General features: G+C 34.8%; 1 protein-coding gene and 1 long non-coding RNA gene across 2 annotated transcripts; both read right to left on the bottom strand.

The window, feature by feature from the left end:
* Positions 1-791: 791 nt before the first annotated feature.
* On the bottom strand, positions 792-10,795 carry LOC121260518. Its single transcript, XR_005939731.1, has 3 exons — positions 10,786-10,795; positions 4,016-4,019; positions 792-919 (listed from the first exon to the last, which is right to left on the bottom strand). It is a non-coding gene; the product is annotated as an uncharacterized LOC121260518 (long non-coding RNA).
* Positions 10,796-12,816: 2,021 nt separating this feature from the next.
* Positions 12,817-17,221, bottom strand: LOC121260235 (protein FAR-RED IMPAIRED RESPONSE 1-like). Its single transcript, XM_041162072.1, has 6 exons — positions 17,109-17,221; positions 16,923-17,014; positions 14,287-14,326; positions 13,992-14,180; positions 13,718-13,894; positions 12,817-13,629 (listed from the first exon to the last, which is right to left on the bottom strand). The coding sequence occupies exons 4-6, from the start codon at positions 14,037-14,039 to the stop codon at positions 12,817-12,819; spliced, it is 1,038 nt and encodes a 345-aa protein (XP_041018006.1). The 5' UTR covers positions 14,040-14,180; positions 14,287-14,326; positions 16,923-17,014; positions 17,109-17,221.
* Positions 17,222-22,384: the final 5,163 nt, after the last annotated feature.

Here is a 22,384-nt window from a genome sequence, read left to right as displayed (position 1 = left end):
CTGGGCAAGAATGGTATCAGAGAGTCAAGCATTGATGGTGGAAATTATCAATTGATCTTGCAAGATCTAGGCATGATGATATGGATTTGACAAGTTGTTAACGACGGAAGGGGGTGCAGGGTGAGAACCATGAACAAAACCGAATAGATGATGACCTTTGAGGAACGACACTATTTGTGCCTTCCATAGTAAGTAGTTTTCATAAGTGAGTTTTATAGTGATGCAATGAGTGGAGGAATGGATGATGGTGGGACTGATAGTGGGTGACAGGGAGGAGGAGGGAATAACAATGGTAGTTGCTGGACTAGACATTGTTGTAAAGATGAAAAGGATATTAGTCCGTGGATGACTCTAGATACCATATAAAATCAAAGAAGAAGATAGAGAAATAACACATATGTCATTCGAGAAAATGCCTTCAAGAAGACAGAGTATTGTACTCTGTTCTATATGATTTTTCTTACTGTTCATTACAACCACAGTCCATATTTATACACTTATAGCAAGATAAATGATCTGATCATAAATTGATCAAACGATGTACAATCAATCAGTCGGTTACAAGAGAATATTCTAGAGAATGACAGATGGCACAGTTTTACTTTTGGCAGCTGTGCTGGAGTTTGTTAGGCTAGCTGTGGACTCCTTGTGCTCATGGGTGCCTTCTGTTGGAATGATGACAGCAGGATGATCTGGTGCTTCAATAGTGCACATCCATTCTCCCATCTCCCTTTTTCCTTTTTCCTTCGAGCCGTACTACCCATAAACTTCACACTATATACATCTACTTAAAAATATGTCATTTTATCATTTTATCTTATTTTACTTACAAATACATCTGGAATCATTTTCATTACGTGGATAAAAAAATAAAACGACATGTTTTTAAATGGGTGTGAGGCTTATATCTAGAATTTTTCTTTTCCTTCTCCCTTATCTTTTTCTTCTTCCCCCCAAAGCCTTCCCTCGAATCCAATTTCTCATCAACTTCTCTCGACAGTTGATAAATTAGAGTTGCAATTGTTGAATCTAAGGGCTGGTGGAAATAAGAAAACAATAGGAAAACTCAAGATCTTTTCTCAACTGCCAAACAGAAATAGATCCCACATTTTCTCACCATCCAAACCGTAATACATTTTCTTAGCATCCAAACAAAAATATAATCTAAAGATGATTATTCCTCCATGGTTACATAAAAAGTACAGCTACTCCTTTCAAGAGGGTGAGAGAGAGAATTCAAATAGAAATAGAAAATGTGGTCTTAAAGAGTAGAAATATTTGCCTGTAGTTGTTGGTGGCGTCTTTCTCACTTTTTCCTCTCAACTTTCTTGGCAATATCTTATCCATCAAGACCGTCTTTAATCGTATTCTATTTTTTAGTGTGAGAGTATTTTAGTGAAAGAGAGAGCATCGAGAGAAAGGGAGGTCAATGAATGACAAGGGAGGAGGGAAGAGAGAGAGGGCAGATGAATGGGTTTGGGGTGAGGGGAAAAGATCAAACAGCTGTAAAAAAAATATTCATCTGTATGCAAATGTATATTGTAATTTGTTATATCTCTTTTGTGGCAGCTTGTGATTTGCTGGTGTAAAACGAAGATAAACACCCGACCGGCCTGGAGTCTCTCTCTGACATATTATAAAACTCATCTGAGATGTATATTCTTTTTTAATAATATAGGCCTTAGAGTTCCCATACTTTTTCTGTAGCATGGTGTACGTCTTTACTTTCATATATAGCAAATATGAATCTATATTTCAAACGAAATATGTAAGTGTTCTATAATTTTTTTTTAAAAAAATGAGTAAATACATTATCTATATGAGAAAAATTATTTTTTTAATAATAAATTTCACTTTTTTTTTCACAACCACTGCATTGCACTTGCACACTCTATGACTGGATATAACATTACTCATTCCAAATATATATCCCAAAAAAAGGAATTAGATAGCAAAAGAAAATTTGTCATAACATAAAACTTGAATATAGAATAATGTTAGGTACAAGTTCTAAATAGACAAATTTCACATAATTATTTTTATAAAAAAGTAGATTTCATTAAAAAAGAATAGACTTTTTGTACACTTTTTGGGTTTCCCTTTTTATAAAATGATTGTGCAGAATTTATTTATATAAAATTTATATAAATCATTGTTTTTTTTTTTAAGATGAGTGCTACAGTCATAAAGGAATTATACAAAAGAAATTTTACAAATTAACATAATTTTATATGATTCGTTAGATTTGTTTTATAATAAAAATATAATTTAATAAATTATATCAAATCATATCAATTTATAAAATTATTTTTATATAATTATTTTATAATTAGAATATTTTTCCTCTTTAATACTTAGAGAGTATTACAAAACTGTCAACCAAAAGCTAGCTTTTACTTTTAGGCTTGATTACGTAGTATCATCCACAATTAGGTGTGTTGTTTCTATGCGATGTGGATTTTCCATCACAAATGAAAATTCCAAGATATCAACGGTGCAACTCCTAATAGTTGTTGACTTAGCTGCTGTAAAAATTTAAAATCTTGCGACAGGTTGAAGATTTCACTTTCTACATTCTTTCATCGATACCATCCTTACAAATATCTCTTTTTGGGGTTGGTGAAGAACATTGGTGGCCAGATCTTAGTCGGGCTTAGGTGGCATAATGAAATGAATGAGGAAGTCGGCGGAGTTTCTAGGGGTTTGTACTTTGTTCTAAGTGGTAAAAGCTTGAATTGATATTCCCTCAAGAGTCTAAGATTTAAATTTTATTGAGTATAAATAATCTTTAGAGATCATTAAATTAGATGATTTTTTTTAAATTATGCGAGATGCACTTGTAAAAAATTTTTTACGAACTCTATACTCTTGAGATTAGTCGGAATGTTGTTTCTAAACACATGCCAATAATAATAAAATAATAATAATAAAAAAGACAGGCTGGTGGGTAGACTGGAATTTTTTAGTGCCTTCCTTGTAATATCTTTGTATCCAGCCTGTGTTGTTACTTCCATGTGTTTTCCAATTTAAGAAAATGAAAAAGAGAAAAACTAAAGGCCGATTGGGTAGAAATATGATTTTTACACCAACCAATAAACATTGGCCATGTAAGAGGTGCAGCTCCAAACAGCTACACCCGCATGCAAGAATCAAAGCCCCCTTCCCTCTTTGTCTCTCTCACGTATAGGCGCACATTCAATCGAAAAGCAATGAAACCTTTACCAATATTGAGTTTCCTATTAGTACTATTGGTACAAGAAGCCTTAGGTTCCAGTATTGAGCAAGCACTGTTTCAGTTTAGAGAAAAAATTGATGAAAATTCAGCCTATTGTCATAGTCCTACCGAACTAAATTTTTCATCCCCAGAGACTTCAACCAAGAAAAGGGTACACTTTTTTGTGCATGTTCATTTATTTACTTTCTTCGTCATGTTTTGCGAGTTTCTTTATTTCTTATCCTTATTAATTATGTAGTGTTTATTAATTAGTTCTTCAACATCTCTATTTTTTACGAAATGTATGTTTAAGCTTTGAATGTACTCATGTGAAAGGATGAGAGAATTTTTGTTCCAATTGTGTATGGAGCAGACCCAAGCGGGGAACAAGACAACAGTGATGCCATATTGCAAGCCTTGGGAGATGCCGTCTAAATGCAAAGTGGGCTAGAGTTGCTTCTTGACATTAGCGACTTTGGAGGTGTGATGATTCATTTGCAAGGTGGAGACTATCAACAAACCGCCCTTCATCTAACGATGACGATTTTTCTGGGGGCGAAAGCAGATGGCCGATTTAATTTTCTGGATGTGTTTGGTGCAGGGACATCGATTCAGTGCAGATGGGGAGAGGGTTAGGGAGAGGGAGAGAGATCGATTGCTTTCATTACCTGTATGAGGGTGCAATGCCCACTTTGTTGAGACGCCTATGTGGCAGCACCTAATTGGAGGGTGTAAAGATTTAATTTCCACCCGACCGACTGGGGGCGCTACAAGAGCCTTTCTTGTCTGTCCTGGCTTTACCGGCCTAGATTATAATTGTTGGCCAATTTTATCTCAGCCTGGGTCCTCCCAGAGATCATAACATGCATGTCTTGGCAAAACCGTGGATTGAAAGCCCAAAACCAACCTTCCATCGAGCTTACAATTAAGCTACATCTAAGCCCAAAACCAAGGTTAAAAAAAAAAAACCCATTATCAAGAAAACAATAGCACTACAAGTGTACGTACAAAAGAGTTCGTTTCTCATTATAACTTGTTTCTAGTTAGTTTGAAAATATAAAAGGACATATTTCCCTCATTTTATATCGTTATTAATGAATTAAAATTTCTTATAGTTTCTAGAGGCTATAGTAGAGAGATATAAACATATAAAGTAGGTCTTACAACATTAATTATTGAGTATTTATTAATGCACGAGAAATTAATCAAGTATATATAAATGATAAATATTGTAAGACTCACATAATATGTCTATTTCTCTCTCACTCTTAACTATCCGAACTCTAAAAATCTGAACCCATTCTTTAGTAAAGGAAAATGCAATTTCATATTTTTCATCGCCAGCTTCCCCATAACTTGTTTAGCTTGTTTTTGTATAAACGAGTTAGAATCTCTAAACTGTAAAAACATCATCCAAAATGTACTAAAAGTTAATCACCATTGCATGATAAAGTACTTTTAATATTGCTGTTCTCAGTACTTTTGGCTGTGCTTGTGGAGCTAGGAAACCAAGTGGAAATTTCTATAGCATAATTATTGAAAAATAAAAATAGAATAAAAAAAGTAGCCGTCTTCCTTTCTTCGAGATGTAATTCGGAGTTCTATTATACGCGAAGTCGGCAAGAAACAGAGTCGTGAATAATATTCCATGTTCCATTCTGAATCCATTTTGAATAGTTTCTAGAATTCCCCAGCTTTTTTTTACTTCATGATAATCCGAACCCAGCTAGCTGCTTTAATCTTTAGTTTAATTCCTTGTTTCCATCACTTTCTGATATATGCAGCTGATCTTTGTCGGTGGGGCATCATATCATATGGCTGGCAGGCATGCCTTTGGGTCGAGTTATCTGCAACAATTGAAATGCCGCATGCACCATGGTATAAAATAAAAATCAAAAGCTAGCTGAGAATCGTACGACTAAATTGTACGTGTTTTCAAACTGATGGACGACCTGTATCTATAATGTCAAAATTCCCAACATTATGAACATTATTACAACATCCATTATTGATTTTGTGACCAACTTAAAAAAGGGTGATTAAAGGGCAGATCATAGAAAATTACGTAGTGGGAGAAGCTTCCATTCTGACTTGGAAATTTTTTCAGAGTTGTCAGCTGGAAGAAGCGTGCGTATGAGAGGATCACGTACGACGTCATGGACGTGCTTCGACAATGTTGTTTTTAAATCCGTGTTTATAACGGAAAAAGAAGGCAACTCGCTAGGAACAGTAGTACGTCCTTAATTCCACTCTAAACAGACTTTAATTGTTTTAACAAATAAAATGAGATAAATTGAGATAAAAATTAAAAATTAAGTAATATATTATTTTAATATTAATTTTATTTTAAAATTTAAAAAAATTAAATTTTTTATTTTATTTTGTATGAGAATTTATAAAAATTGTAATAATTAAATGAGATGAAAATGATTGTAAAAACAAACGAGGTCTAAAGACACAAGATTTTAGGCTTCTTTTATTTTCGCAGATGAGATGAGTTGAGATAAAAGTTAAAAATTAAACAAAATATTATTAGAATTTTTTTTAATATTATTATTATTTTGAGATTTAAAAAAGTTGAATTGTTTATTTTATTTTTTATAGAAATTTGATAAAATTATAATGATTATATAAAATGAGATAAGATATATTGTAAAAACAAACGAGACTTAAGACTGTTTACTACTTGTTATATGTTTTTTTCCCTCTTTCTCCGCAAAGGCATGTTTGAATTTTTGACAACTTTTGAAAATAAATTTTAAAATGTGTTTTATACTGGACTTTGTTACATTGAATTTAAAATGAATTTTCTATCGAGCTTTGTCAACGTGAGTAGGCAATATCGAATAGTTATTTTAATAGAGTTCTTGTAGATTTTTTTTTTTTTTTTATCTATTGTGAAAATATTTTTTTAATTCTTGTGACTATTTTTTTCATGGAAACTGATCATTAAATGTTTTTTTTTAAATATAATTTTTTCTTTTATGTTTAAGGAGTTTTTTTTTTTTTAAAAAATACCCAATTATACTAAAATATGCAGAAACTTAGATAGCTATTTTTTAGAATAATAGTAGTATATAATAATATAATACTAACATTAATAAACAATTATGAAAGCCATGTTGCTACAAGAATCTTGTACCATTGCTTTATTTGTCTAGTAAATCAAAACTAAAGGGAATTTTTCCAAGTCGGTATAGAAAGCAATCGAGATGAAAGATGATCAAAGGAGTATAGACCTATATTAAAATAATAATTGATAAATCTTATAATAGGAAACTCACCTAATCGATGGTAGGAACTAGGAAGTGGACTGTTTTATCTATTTTTTTTTTTTTTTTTTAAAGAGAATATGTTGGACTTGACTTGCACATCCTAGCTAGCAGTACTATGTCAAATATCATATTTTTTATCCATAGCTAAAGCCAGCGCACAATGTTTAGGTATATATTATAAAATCTTAATATAATTTTTTTTTTTAAATCTTGATGTAAGTAAATTATGAGTGTGTTCATACATTAATATTTATTGTGAAATCTATTAAAAGAATAAAATAATTGAAATAATAATATCACGTTACTCATGCTTGAACTTTACGTTCTTTCTGCGAACGATATTTCTAAAATATCGTGAAAGATTAAGGGTGAGTTTGGATGTTGAAGTGAGTTGAGTTGAGTTTAGTTGAGTTGAGATAATAAAATATTGTTAGAATATTATTTTTTAATATTATTATTGTTTTAAAATTTGAAAAAGTTGAATTATTTATTATATTTTATATTAGAATTTGAAAAAGTTATAATGATGAGTTGAGATGAGTTGAGAGTAATTCATATTCCAAACAAAGCCTAAGTTTCAGCAACAGAGAAATAGAGTAGTGAAATATGAAGAGAGAAGGTTAAAAAAGAGGAGCCTTATGCTCATTTGGACAGTGAGATGAGATGAGATGAGATGAAATGAAATAAGATAGTTTTAGATGAGTTGAATAAAATATTATTAGAAATTTAGAATATTATTTTTTAAATATTATTATTATTTTAGAATTTGAAAATTTTAAATTATTTATTATATTTTATATATAAATTTAAAAAAATTATAATAATAAAATAAAATGACTTAAAAAATATTTCTATATCCAAACGAAAATTTTGAAACTAGAAAATATACACATGACATTTGGAAGATGATCATCGGTTAATGCATGTGCATTTTTTTCTTAAGAAAGATAAGACTCAAGCTAGTTAAAATATTCTTTAAAAGAGTTGCCAGAAAGGAAGTTTGGGCCTCATTCTTTTACAAAACTTTTTATTTCGTATCATTTAATTATTATAATTTTTTAAAATTTTTATATAAAATATAATAAATAATTTAATTCTTTAAAAATTTAAAATAAAAATAATATTAAAAAAATATTTTATAAAAATATTTTATTTAATTTTTAATTTTTATCTTAATTTTTTTTTATTTCATTTTATCTTATCTGTAAAAATAAAAAATAAAGTAAAATTTTTTTTAAAAAATAGAACAGTCCGTACATTAAAGAAGTAGCCAGCTGATTGACCCCTAAATTGGATGACATATAGAGAAGAAAAATGCTAAAGCGAGGCATGAACCGGGCCTCCCTGCGGATGACTTCCTACGTGGACTCAAAACGCACCGTTTTGGAATAAATAAAACGGTGCGTTTTGAGTCCACAGATATGCCAGCCTTCGACCCAAAAAATGCACCGTTTTACACTTTTGATCAAATTTGGTTCTCCCTCCCAAGAGCTCTCTGCTCCTTCGTTTCTTCTCGGATTCACTCGATCTGTAGCGGATTCACTCGATCTGCAGCGGATTCACTCGATCTGCAGGTTCGTTTCTCTTCCTTTCTCTTGGTTTCTATTGGTTTCTCGCTTTCTTCTTTGTTTCTCCTTCCAGGAATCTCTCCCTTGCCCGATCTCTCTCCCAAACCTAAACCTAACCCTAAGAGAGCCGAGGAAGAAAATTCCTTAATCCTGGTATGGGTTTTTGATATATTTTCTGTTTTGGTTTGTTTTTTTGTTGATTTTGCTTCTGATAGCACTATCTTTGTGTGGGAGTGCATAATTTGAAATAATACTCATACTCAATGTTGCAAAGATTGATTTACTTTTCCAGAATTAAGGAATTTTCTTCCTCAGCGTCGCACATTGGGGGTGGCTTGTAAGGCATGCCTAAATGTCATCTAAATGGTTGTGGCATTATGCAATAGAGAAAGGCTTTATGCTGTTGGTGGTAATTGGTAATGGAAAAAAGTACAGGGTCTTGCAAGCTGGATGGTATACTAAGTTTGTCAATGGGTCCTTCAGAGTAGGGGTGTGGGAAAACATTCATTGAAGATGATGAGATTTTTCTAGATCCATTAGATATAAGGTGAGAACCATACTTAAGAATTGATGAAATTATTAATGGGTGTGAAAACTGTTGACTATAAAATGGTTTTGAACTTTTCATAGCTGCATATGCTACATTCAAGACATGTTTAACTGTAAAAGGTTTTAGTAAAAAAGAGAGTGAAAACTTCAATGAGGTTTTCACACGTGTTTTGAGTCAATGCTATAAGTGAGTAGTCTTGACTGCTATTTTTGGCTTAGAATGCAAGCAAATTGATGGAAAAACTGTGTTTCAATGCCATAAGCTTGAAGATACCTTCCATATGCATCAACCAGAAAGGTTGACAGGAAAAACATATCATCACCCTTCTAGACTGAAATATGTTAATTTTTTAATTTATACTTCTATATTTGATAGGGCTATAGATATTAATTTGGTTTATGACATCAGCTACAATGTTACTGATCATGTTGATTCAAAGATGTTGGTGATTTGGACAAATTAAAATCCATGACAGGTTATGGTTTTACTCTCTATAATCATGCTATTCCTTGAAGAGCTATATCAAAATCGATAGTTTGCTTTGCTTATCACAGAGGCACACCATATTAACATAGCAAGAGCAAAGGACTTAACATGAGATATCATTTCCTTAGAGAGATTATGAAACAAAGTGCCATCTCAGTGAATAGGGCAGTGCCATCTCAGGGCTTGGACGAATTATGAAAGCCTTCTTGTTGGGTTGAATTGTTAATTATCCTGCTGTTGTGTACAGACTTTCTGGTGTGGTTCTGCTAAATCTTAGTGGCTGGTGTAGCCTCTTGAGTCAATTTGTTTGTCTTGGCCTCTAATCCGATGGCTTATTTTGTTTGAGTCAGAATGTATATATCTATTTGATGATTAGGTAGCAGCTGGTTGGTTGTTATGCTGCTACCTTGATGATGCATTTTGTACAGATCTCTTGGGTTCAATACTAATTGTTGGATGTGCTATGTAACAACCTTATATGTATCTTTCTTAGAAAACAAAGTGGCTTTTATGTATCTTGCTATGTTGGAGAGGATGTCATGGATGTTCTGGAGGTGCTGTTGTACTTAGAATATATTATTGGAGGGGAGGTGTTGTTGTACTTAGAATATATTGTTGGACTTGCTATGTAATAGCCTTATACAAACTCACTGACTATATTGTTGGAGGTGCTATTTATTCCAAGAACAGATTTAAAATGTCGTCATCAGTTGCTTCAACATCATTGCTTAATCCCGAGACTTTGAGCAACGTCCCAATGTGCAGCTGTGAGAAACAAGCTGTACTTAGAATATCAAATACTCAAAGAAATCCGGGGCGAGCATTCTTTGGGTGTCCACTATACAACAAAGATGTAGACGCAATTAATGGTACTTCCGTGTGTCTATTTTCTTCTTAATGTTTTATTCAAAATTTTGAGTTGTAAACATATTATCTACATTTATTTATGTATAATCAGGAGTTACCGCACTGCAAGTTTTTCAAGTGGCCAAATAGTAGTGAATACAAAGAGCAAGCCCTTTTAAAGAGAGAAACAGAAGTATTAAGGAAAAAGGAAGAACTAAAAAAGAGAGAAGCATAATTAAGGAAAGATGAAGAACTTAAAAACAGAGAACCAGAAGTATGGAGAAAAAACCAAGAACTTAAAAAGAGAGAAGCAGAAGTATTAAGAAAAGACGAAGAAGTTAAAAAGAGAGAAGAAGAGATCGGGAAGAGGGAGTTGGCACTCCATAACGATCAAGTCCAGTTTCGCAGTCAAGAAGCCGACATGCGGCATGTACGCAAACTGTTTCGTGTATTTTGGCTAATAACCATAGTTACTTACTTGTATTTGATACTCTCAATGCATTGACAACTTTGTATCTGTATTTTATACAAACTTAGCGTTTGTAAGTCGAGACTTTAAAATTATGTATTTTATCTTCAATCCCAAGACTTTATTTTGTTTTAACGTGCCACTGCTTATTAAAAGAGTATGTATATTGCGTGAAAATAACTTATCAGCCTGATATCATTTTGTCAGAATATTTGACAAGACTAAATTACAGGTTTATTGATTTTTTTTTTCACCTGGACATACGAGGCAATATCAAACACAATGTAATCTCAACTCACTAAATGCCATTCACATTCAATCAAAATCACATAAATTGAGTACTTGGATACAAACTCACTGCCACAGAAATATCGTACTTGGATACAAATTGTGCAAACCATGGGCTCAAATACTAAGATACAATACAAAATGTATGCTTGCACCACTAATACATAACATACTCCAACATACCATACACCAACACGCAAATTCTTACTCAAAATGTCCCTTAACACACAAATGCATACAAACCACATCCAACACTAATTCCAACATAAGTAGGCATAATGAATCTATAAAGTCTTGTTACAAGAAGCTGCTTGGCTGCGTTCGATCTGCCATCTCCGACTGCGTTCCATCTGTCATGGGTGGCTGCGTTCCATCCATTCCTAGTTGTATCTGTGAACATAATAGCAGCCAAAGTAAGACTCACATAAAAAACCATGAACTATACAATAAAATGAATTAAAGTGGTAATTGTACACATTCTGGTGTTCCCATCACATTTTGTTGTCCACTTTCTTGATCCACCATTATGGGAATTTGTACATTTTCTTGCAAAATGAGCATTCTTGATATCCCGAGCTGGTTTCCACTGTTTTCCAATAGTTCGGTATCATCTACATCTCTAACAACATAAAAAATAATTAGAATTCACAAGTAAGTGGAAATAATAGTATATTATCAAATACTCAAGCATTGGATCATCAGGTAACTATGCTCTCACCGGTCTGCTTTTTTCCTTATCTTTTTTCTTATTTGCAGCCTTAGTTTTTATTTTCTTCAATTGTTCCTCCATCGTCGACATCCTCCTCTTACACGAGGGTCTTTTCTTGCCTCTGACAACATGTGGACTTAGCACTTTTTTGGAACTTCCTTCCTTTGCTGCATTCACGGTACTTCCTCCAACATTGGAACCTATGTTGTTAGGCTTCGAGTGCGCCATACCTCATTCATCACATACAATTTCGAAATCATTTCCTCAGTATGCCCATCGCATGAAACTGCATTTGTTATTACCTCATTGAAAGGTTTCAATATACATTTATATCTAACAGTTTCGGGTCTCTGATCAGCAACGTCATAACTTCTTGAAATAATAGTATACTTACGTTTTATGTCTTTTTTCCACCGGTCCAATATGTACTTTTCCGGTAAATCAAGAACTTTCTTAACTGAAAAGATGGCAAGAATATGTCTACATATTATCCCTCGCATCTCAAACAACCCACAAGCACACTTCGCCTCACACTCAGTCTCATTAAAGTAAAGAGTATACGTAACCTCCTTGATGAAATCTTCAGCCTTAACTTGATCATCGACCGAGTAAGTTGCGATTACTCCATCCATTTTCTCGAAACAACAATGACAATATATCATTCCCATTATTTTTTGTTAAACCTCCCTAAATTTTGAATTTGTGTATACATCTTGAAACTTTTTCTCAAGAGCCAAGTGTGATATGCAAGGAATTGTGAAGTTAAATGAATTGAAGTCAGCTTGGTTTTCATTCTCAATTTTTTTCTTCAATGCATTGTCGAACTGATCAACAAACTCTTTAAGGTTTGTCCTGGCATGCACGTAGCCATCGAAGAAAGCATTCATACTCTCACTGCGTTAAGTTGTACTCATTCCAGCCCAAAACGAGTTCTTTAAATATACCGGCATCCAAAACTCTATTTCCACACATAAGCTTTGCAACCATGCATTTTCATGTAAGTTGAAAGTATCTTTGAGGCTGTTCCAAGAATTCTCAAACTCCTCGATTGTAAGAGAGTCATATACACAAGATAGCAACTTAGTTTTTAGGCCACATTTGTATTGAGCATGGGAACCAAGTTTCTCAGGCACCTTTCGCAATATGTACCACAAGCAATATCTATGCCGCGTGTTAGGAAATACAATGGTGATCGCATTTTTCATTGCGCGATCTTGATCTGTAATAATAGCATTCGGCGCTTTTCCATCCATGCAATCAAGCCAAGTTTTAAATAATCAAACAAACGATTCTGTATCCTCACTTGAAATAAGGCCTGCACGCAAAAAGATTGACTGTCCATGATGGTTTACACCTACAAAAGGTGCAAATGACATTCCATACCTATTTGTCAAGTATGTGGTATCGAATGTTACCACATCTCCAAAATAGTTGTAGGCCTCTCTACGACGGCGTCCGCCCAAAACACACTTTTCAACCTATCATCATTGTCCAATTCCATGAGGCTGAAAAAACCATCATTCTTGTATTGCATCATTCTAAAATACTCAAACAACGCTTGAGCACCACCTTTACCAAGACGTAGGTGTCGTGCCTTGTCAATATAGTTACGACAATCTTTTTCTCTAAATGGTACGTTCTCAAACCCACCCGCCTCAATCACAAGAGCATGAAAACTCTTATTCATCCGTATGCCAGCCTCATCATTAGTATCCAACACCCTCCTAACAGACTCATTAACTTCTCTGTTGCATCTGAAAAACCTGAATTTTTTTAGACTGAGCCCATGATTGTGTGTGTTAAATACGGATGTCACACACAGCTTCCCATCCTTTAACATGACATTCATCATTGTCTTGCAATCTGTCTTGCTTGTTGGCTGAGGCTTGGAGACGTTTGACGACCTATTCCATGCCTTGCCACCCCGAGCATATCCCATAGTGACATATTTCACAGTCCCATCTTTCTCTCTTTTACTCCTTTGTGTCATTACTGGAAAACCACATTGCTTTCCGTAATGTTTATAATAATTCATCAACTCAGTCTCTGACTCAAAACACATCCCTGGCTTTGGCTCCTTAGTGATATCACCCCCATCAGTGCCAGTCTCGTTCGTATCAACCATATTACCCACAGAGGCAGTAGACTGCGCTTCAACTTCTATTGAGTCTGATGCGGCCTCACTAATTTCTTCAACAGAGTTACTTTGCTGCACTTTATTTTCCTGTAAATTATTAGAAAAAAGTATGGCATGAAAAAATATGTTCTGAATAATATAAAAGACACTGCATGTGGAGAATCCAAGACATCACCTCACTGGCACATGGATATGGGTTGGTAGAAGTTGGAGGAACGACTGCTGGTAAAGCCGAACAAGAGCTAGCAGCGACACTAGCGCTGGTTTGTACACTAGAACTGGCAGCTACACTAGAGTTGACACTACTTGCGGAACTAGATGTGGGAGCGGAAGTAGAGATCCATGGATGTTGCTGCAGTTTTCCGAAAAGTATGTGGTAAACATAAGTAGTTAGACTAAATATTCAAGTACAACATTAATTACAAAGGCATACTCTACAAAATGATCACCTGGCTGCTCCATGGATATGGGTAGGTAATTGAAGGAGGTCTCATCATTGGTATAACAGAACTATACAAGGCAGCAGTACTTGACGCGGCACCAGAACTACTCAAGGCAGCACTACTTGACGCGACACCCAGGCTACTCAAGGCAGCAATACTTGACGCGGCAGCGGAGGTAGAGTTCTATGGGTGTTGCTGCAGTTTTCTAGAAAAAAATTTAAACATAAATAATTAGACGAAATATTCAAGTTCAGAAAATTAAAGCACACTAACTACAATAAATATTCCAAGAAATGATCACCTGGTTGCTCCATGGATATGGGTAGGCGCTTGGAGGAGGTCTCATCATTGGTACGGGAGAACTATACAAGGTAGCGGTACTACTTAGGGCAGTAGTACTTGAGGTGGCAGCGGCATTAGAGCTCCATGGGTGTTGCTGTAGAATTTCAACAAAAATTAAAAATAAATAATTAGATCAAATATTCATGTGAGATCCCTATTTTTTTATGGGTTTTAAATTATTTATTTAATTATATTATTGTGTTATTTTATTTATGTTATTTTTAAGTGTATTATTTTATTGTTAATTATTTTGGTATGTTGGGTTTTTAATTTCCTTATTATTATTTATTTTTATATATGTGTTAGTATTTTTTTGTGTAATTTTATTGTAGTGATTATTTATTGTGGGCTGTGTGTGAGTGTTTGTTTTTGGGCTTAGTGTTGTGTGAAGCCCGAAGCCCAACTCAGCTTTGTGTGTGTGTGAGTGAGCCGAAACCCAACCCAGCAGGGCCCAGCCCGTGCGGCCCGTGAGAACCCAGCCCTCACTTATCAATACGGCGCCGTTTTGGGTCAAGGAATTAGGGTTTTATTCTTTCCCCTTGCGCCGTGCTCCTTCTTCTTCCTTTCTTCTAGTTTCTTCTGCAGTCTTCTTCCTCTTCCTCCAAGCAGCTGCTGCCGACGCCATTTGGGCCTTCGTTCCACAATTCAGCCGCAAGCCGCCACCTCCACCTTGCCTCTTCCTCTCCGTGTCGTTCGATGGAGGCTCCAAAGCCTTGCTGTCAAGCCGTGGCTTCACACGACCACCACCACCTTCCACCTCCATCTTCCATGGCTTTTCCTGTGTTGATCTGCAGTGCTTTCCGCAACATGCACCATCACACGTCTCCTCCACGGCTTGAACTGCCGTTTTGTTCTTCTTCCGCCCGTGCGACACACGGCTCCTCCCACCGCCATACTTGGCTTATAAACAGGCCACGGGTTCTTCGAATAAAATCCCCCCGAGAATCCTCATCTTCCTCTTGTTTCTCTTGTGTTTATTATTTTGTGTTGTGAATTTTGGTGGTTAGATCCGAGAGATTTAGGAGTTGTGTCGTGCTCTGTTTGTTCTTAAAATTGTGAAAAAAACTCAATCGGTTTGTTTTGGTAATTGTTTGGAATTTCCGTGTGTTGAGTTTCTCAAGTTTTATTTCGTAGATCGATATCTTTTGAGAGAAAACCCACTTGATAAGCCACTGTTTGATTCTTGAAAATTCACTGTTGCCGCCTTTGAGCCGCCACCTTGAGCAACACACTTTCGAGTGATCTTTCAGAATTTCCTAACTTCGTGTGTATGTAATTTCTCAGTTTTAATAATAAAGTTGTTGTAATTATATTTTGTAAACTGTCATTTTGTTGTAACTATTTATTGTAATGATCTGTTGGAATTGGGCCATGGGCCGTTAAAGCGTTTGGTTGTAACTGTTGAAATTGTTAGAATTAGGCCTTGGGCCGGTGTGGAGGACAGGGTATGACGTGTATTGTGGAAATGGTGAAATTGTAAATAAATGATTAATTTTATAAATGAATTATATATTCCTATTAAACGATTGAACTGGATATTTATGGTTTTATTAAAATGTGCTGTGATGTTACGTGGTCTGTTGCATTGGTTATTGAATATGTGGGTGCGTGTGTAACACGACCCCAAGCCGAGATGGGGTATTATCTCGGTGGAGCTCCTCTGGTCACTCAGGAGCGTAACAGACTGATGTGACATCCCCTGAGTTGTTGCAGGGCGACGACGGGAACGGACGAGATGGTAACGCTCTCGTACCGATTCCGTGACCTTTTGGCTGGCGAGGTTAGGGGATGCTTGGCCATGTACGCGCTGGGCGCGGAACTGGGCATCGCTCGTTATGAAGTCTCATGTATGAACGTTACCCGTGATGTGACGAAGAGAGTCAGGGTGTGCGGACGGTTCATAGGGGAGACCGTGGTGCATGCGTAATTTCATAATAAATATGATTGGGACCAAAAATGGGATTTTGGTGTAAGTATAAAAATGGTATTTTTGGAAAAATGAATGTGGGTTGTTATTCTGTCCGTATGGGGACGCGTGTTTATATAAATGTGTTTTAAATCTCTTGGATGTTGTTTTGGTTAATTATTTGCTGAGATGTCATAATCTCATAGTGGTGTTTTACCCTACAGTTCCGTTTTATGGTGCCGTAGAGTTTGACGCAGAGCCCGAGTATGAACTTGAAGGACCAACTCCGCCAGAAGCTTAAGTCGCTGATATGTTGTTCAGCGTTTTGAGACTTGTTTCCCTTATGTTATTTGTTTTCTTTAAATTATCTGTCGGAAGACTGTAAAATTCTTATAAAGTTATTTTACTGTTTTTTGTACAATTCTGGTACTTAATAATGAAAGACCTTTTATTTTCTCCGCTACGAATATTATACTGTACATTTATTGTATGTTGTACACACTTTGAGCACTGGTCGTTGGGGTGCGTGATCCGTGTGGTCATCATCCCGGTGTCACGAACTCCAAAAAATCAACACGTGGGGTTCGAGGGCGCCACAATTCAATTTCATAAAATAAAGCACATGAACTACTTTACCATCCAACGATCACCTGATTGCTCATGGATATGGGCTAGCACTTGGAGGAGACACAAAAGGTGGTAACCACGCATGAGGCACTGGACCGTAGTAACTTGGCATGAAATTTGAAAAAGTTGGATACAGTGGTCTTGATATGTTGTCCTAACATATAGCAACATAATGTTAATCAACTCAAGTCGATAATGACTACACAAAAAATAAACACACCCCAACTGTTGAAAGAGGTTTACAATACCTGGGTTGATGGATTGGTGATAGGAACTGTTATGTGGGATGCATCTTCTTTCTCTTTCTCCATCTATCTCAATAATAAAATCAAGATGCATGCACCTACAATATTATATTGAAATGACTTTCAATATGGCAAAAATATTTTTTTTTCCTATTACACATAGCAACCAGAAGGCAAGATATCCCTTTAGAACTTAGCCTTTAGGACTTAGCTTAGCATCATAATTTATTCTACGCTTTTGAAATTAAAATTTTATTCTATACGAGAAGTCAATCTTTACAAATATTAAAATGAAGAATCTTTACATAAATACTTAATAAGAAAAAATAATTTAGTTCGATACTTTTATATATATACAACTTTTTACTATATTTTTCACTCAGTATTTTTTGACACAAAAAAATTACAATCAATTTGGGTATACTCAAACTGAATGCAAATGTTCATCCCAAATAAAATTCTCTCTTTCAGATGCAAGATGCTGGAAAATGCTAGCCATTTTCTATTAAAACTTATCAACAAGAAAAAATAGACTAAAAAACAAAAAGATCTAAACAAAATAAATTTCTTTTTTCCATTTTTTTCAAATAACAAATCACTTAATAGGTTGCAGTAATTGGATATGTATATTACTAGTTTCAAATGGAAATGGGTTGCAGCAACTGGGCGTTTTCCCCTTCTAGAGACGGTGGAGACTCACGGCAGATGTTCACTCACGGCATTTCCCCTTCCGCTCGAACTGGCGTCGACGGCTTACACGGGTTGTTTCTCCCAACGGCAGATGGAACGCAGATGGTCACTCACAGCGGAGACTCACGGCAGATGGTCACTCACAGCAGATTCACTCACGACGTTTTTCCCTTCCGCTCGAACTGGCGTCGAAGGCTTACACGAAATATTTCTCCCGCTCGTTTACGTTCTCAGCTTCTGTTTCTATCATTTTTTATTTCGATTTTCTTTTTTTTTTAATTAATATGTAATTACTGACGTGTCGTCCGCGGGCAGGCACCTGCCTGTAGCAGTTCTCTACATAGAAAGAGGAAAAAATACAGAAAAAGAAGAGAATAGTTAGGGCGCGGGGGCCTGACTTTGAAGTTTGAGGTGCCACAGCTGAACATAGTCTGTGCTGCAACAAAAATTCTCGTCAAGTCTTTTTCTTTCATTCCATTTTTGGGGGTTCTTACACGTAACAATCCCATCATGCCGTTGTTGCTCATCTCTTTCGCTGCTACTGTTGTGTTTTCCACGTTCGGTCTTCTCACGAGCTTAGCCGCCTCTCGGCTCTTCCACAACATCATCAACAGATATATGGGTGAATCAATAGTAATTATAATACCGAACATGCACAAAAGGGAAGACCCATCAGAGCGCATGAATCACCTACTGAGAATTATTATTATTATTATTTTTTTATTATTATTATTATAATCTGACCGTACCTGTGAGGGAATATGATAGTTCATTTTACCAAAATTAATGTCACTACAATTAAGTCATGATATACCTACAGCCTCTAGAGTTTAATTCTTTTGCTTTTTTTTTTTTTTTTATCCGAGAAAAAAACCTTTCAAATTATTATAATGATCAATACTAATTAATAATCACATGCAACTAAAAGGTAGACGGCTTGCAGTTTGATGGACGCCTCCAATACTTAAGTTAGTCACTAAAAATAGTAATATAATTATCTAGAATCAGATCATTTTTATGTACTTAAGTTCTCCTCTTATATATATAGAGCTTTCTGAACCGTCATTATTCTTTTGGTGATAATGGTTATCCATCATTATTCAAATTTAAATCTGAACATAAAAGTTCATCCCTTAATAAATTTAAATGATAATCGTTTTTATTTTCTATCACTGTTGATTGGTTATTCAATCGGTATTGACAATGAGCTGAGCTCTCTCGGTATTGATTAGACTTTTTCGTAATGGGGGAAAACTTCAAGCATGAGCAAAGATCAGACCTATGTGGCGCTAACCAGTTGGGATGTCCTCTCCATTCATAATAGTAAGCAAGCTGGCAGGAATAATGGCGCTAACCAGTTGGGATGTCCTCTTCATTCATAATAGTAAGCAAGGTGGCAGGAATAATGGAGGGAACGTGTAATTAACAAGAATCACAGAAATGAGCGCAGAGAGAAAATTCAACGAAATAGTACCCCTGCAGGCCAATGGCCAATATTATTATTGCATCAGTTGGACAAGAAATCGTGCATTATTTATATATCTGGCATGCATTATCTCAGCAGCGCAGCTTATAGGTAAGATGTTTTCTGATCTTTCACGTTTTCATAAATGGAAGTCTTCTCATGCCGTGAGTTTCAATGTCAAGTTGAATCAGACATTTCCAAGTGGTGTTTTACAACACGAGAGTTCAGTTAATTTGGTCGAGCTGTTTATACATGAGCAATTGCTATTATATAAATCTCTTTGCAAAGAGATTTTGTTCTTTTACTGTTAAGATTTCCGCTAGCTATTGATTCTATGGTATTTCTGGCTAATAAGATTTGATATTTGTGGCATTATCTCCTTCATAACCCTAAGACCTAAATCCCTATAGTACGTTGCTATTATCGTGATTCAACGATCACCATTAATGCGAATGAGTACTGTTCAAGTCTTTCCCCGATCAAGTATTCTCGAATCTCTATACCTTTTTTTTTTCCCCTGAACAGTCGTTGATATACAGTGCAGATTAGAACAGTAGAAGGTATCGTTTTCATTCATAATCCCGAATCATAATAACATTTTTTGTATTTCTCATTGCAGGTTGAACTGCATGTCAGGAAGATCGATGCTGCATGAAGCCAATTTAATTACCACGTGACCGACACAATATATATATATATATATATATATATATATATATGCTTGATCGATCGAGCTTGCTCTATTATAGTACCCAACAAATTAAAATTGAGAAGTACTGCAAACTGAGTTGACATGATTATATAGTTGTAGTTAGTGTGTGTGACGGCATGCACAAGCATTGAACAGTCAAATCAACAAGGTAGGTACGTATTTGACGAATATTTGTAATATGTAATAATTCTTAGACGCCAAGAAGGAAAAGGAGAGGAGAGAGCCTATGCCATAAGAATGATCACGAAACACGACACATTTGTTTTTGTATTTGGGATTCGGGAACGTCGTGCAATTGATGGTCTTCTACAGTGACGGAGAAAGCTCCAAGCACTCGTCCAGGTCGATCGAAGTTCAAAGGAACGAGGCTAATAGAATAATAAATTATTAAATAGAGTGAAATGACTATAATAAATGAAAATGAATTAAATCATGAGAAATAATGTTTATTTTATTTGGATGTTTTGAAAGAAATGAGTGGAGGGAATACTTTGACAAGATTACGTACGATCGAGAATGAATGAAAATTAATATTTTAATAACAACATTACTCTTATGCCCTTATGTTTAAAATAATTTTCTTTTTCTTTTTGAAGAAGATCAGAAGAGGATCAAATCTAGAAAAAAGTTGGAATATGAAATAACTAAAAAAAAAAAAGACAAAAGGAAACAAATTCAATTCACATGGCTGAGGTTTATGTTTAGATTAAGAGTATTGTTATAACTACAAAGACATTTAAAATAAAAATAATCTTATAAATTGACGTGACTTCATGTGATGATCTGTTAGATCTATTTTACAGTAAAAATAATTTTACAATCTGAAGAACAACATAAAACCACTTTAATTTATAAAATTACTTTTGTATATTCCATTTGTGATTAAAGTGTTTCTCTTAAATTAAAAGATAATCACCAAACAATCCCACAATCAAAATATCTACTACACCAACAAGTGCCTCAAAAGGCATATTCATGCGTCTAACCTCTGATACACGCAATTTCACAAAGTAGTGATGCATATAATAATTGACCACAAAAGTCTCAATCCACGCATGATCCACAGTCCACACCCAATAGATACAATTGCAGAGAAGAAAAATGATCAGAGAAAATGGCAAATAGTGAGACTTGAGAGAGTGATGAACAAGACGAGAGATAGAGATCAGAATATAATTTGGCAGAAAGAGATCAGAGAAAGAGTTTTTAGAATAGATAAGTGTACTATAGCGCTTTTACAAAAGACAACGGGATTTATATAAATTCTGATCAAAGTTTTATTCATATTCATTTCATTCCCTATTTTTTATTCTTCTCAATTTTGAAGGAAATTAAAAAAAAAAAAATGAGGTTTTGAGAGAAATGGAAGGAATATTAGGTAGTATTCCCTAATTTGTATATATCTATTCACTCCCTCCTTTAAACACTTCTGAATAAAGGAATGCTCGCTCTTTTACATTTCCTCATAATTTGACCCTCCAACAAGAGTACTGGATGGAATGTTCTATAAAAATTCTATTTTTTACACACATACGTACACACATGATATAAAGCTAGCGTTTTGACATTGGGGACATATAATTAACATTTGGAGAATAATTAATTAATTAATGCCATCAGTCATGTCTTGTCACCGATCATCTAGCTAGACTCTTGTTAGTAATACTGATTAGTTGGCATGCATGTGTTTAGAATAATGTCTTAGACAAACTCCCTTTTAGTTTTCGATGGAATTCATTTTGAAAAGCTCCCATACGTAGGAACTTAACTTGTAGGGAAAGATATTGTCGATGATTCGAAGATATAAGTCAATTAGAAGTACTGAGAAATAGGGACTGAGCTTTCTCGGTCTCTCCCTCAAGTTAGCTTTCTCTCACCATATATATTCTCTTTTTTATTGGGTTGTTTCGTGTTTATCTGTCGGGTGTTTCAATGCACCATTTCATTATTGTACACGTGGAGGGATGGTACGCAGAAGGTTCCCAACCACGAATGCAAGTAGAGTTTTTGTATCAGTATTAACGTCAGATCAAGAATAATATGGTGGTAGTATTAATACTACTAAACATTTTTCTTCACACGAACATTGGTTATAATAAGTACTGATCCAAAAAAGAAAAACGAGAAATATTCTGTCCAAGAAAATTAAGATAAGATCAATTAAGACGTGACATGATATTCGTTTTAGTCCAAATCTATTAATAATGCAGGTAATTTGAAATAATATAAATTAAAATAAAAGGTCAACTAAATGATATGCCCTTAGGTTTTTTATAATAATAAGAGTACTGTTTCCCACAATTATAAGCTGGCATATATATATATATATATATATATATATATATTGATGTAGTTAATCCTAGAAAAGAAAATTAAAAAATTGACAAGATTGGACTAGCTAGCTAGCTAGGG

Source organism: Juglans microcarpa x Juglans regia, chromosome 4D, assembly GCF_004785595.1.
Source record: "Juglans microcarpa x Juglans regia isolate MS1-56 chromosome 4D, Jm3101_v1.0, whole genome shotgun sequence".
Classification (NCBI taxonomy): Eukaryota; Viridiplantae; Streptophyta; class Magnoliopsida; order Fagales; family Juglandaceae; genus Juglans; species Juglans microcarpa x Juglans regia.
This window is presented reverse-complemented; position numbering and strand designations above follow the sequence as displayed.

Bases quoted from the DNA above. Each gene is read 5' to 3' on its own strand.
- LOC121260235 (XM_041162072.1), bottom strand. From the start codon at position 14,039: ATGATGAGACCTCCTTCAATTACCTACCCATATCCATGGAGCAGCCAG. The intron at 13,895-13,991 runs GTGATCATTTTG...GGAAAACTGCAG, and splicing joins CATATCCATGGAGCAGCCAG to CAACATCCATGGATCTCTAC. The intron at 13,630-13,717 runs GTGATGTCTTGG...AATAATTTACAG, and splicing joins CATATCCATGTGCCAGTGAG to GAAAATAAAGTGCAGCAAAG.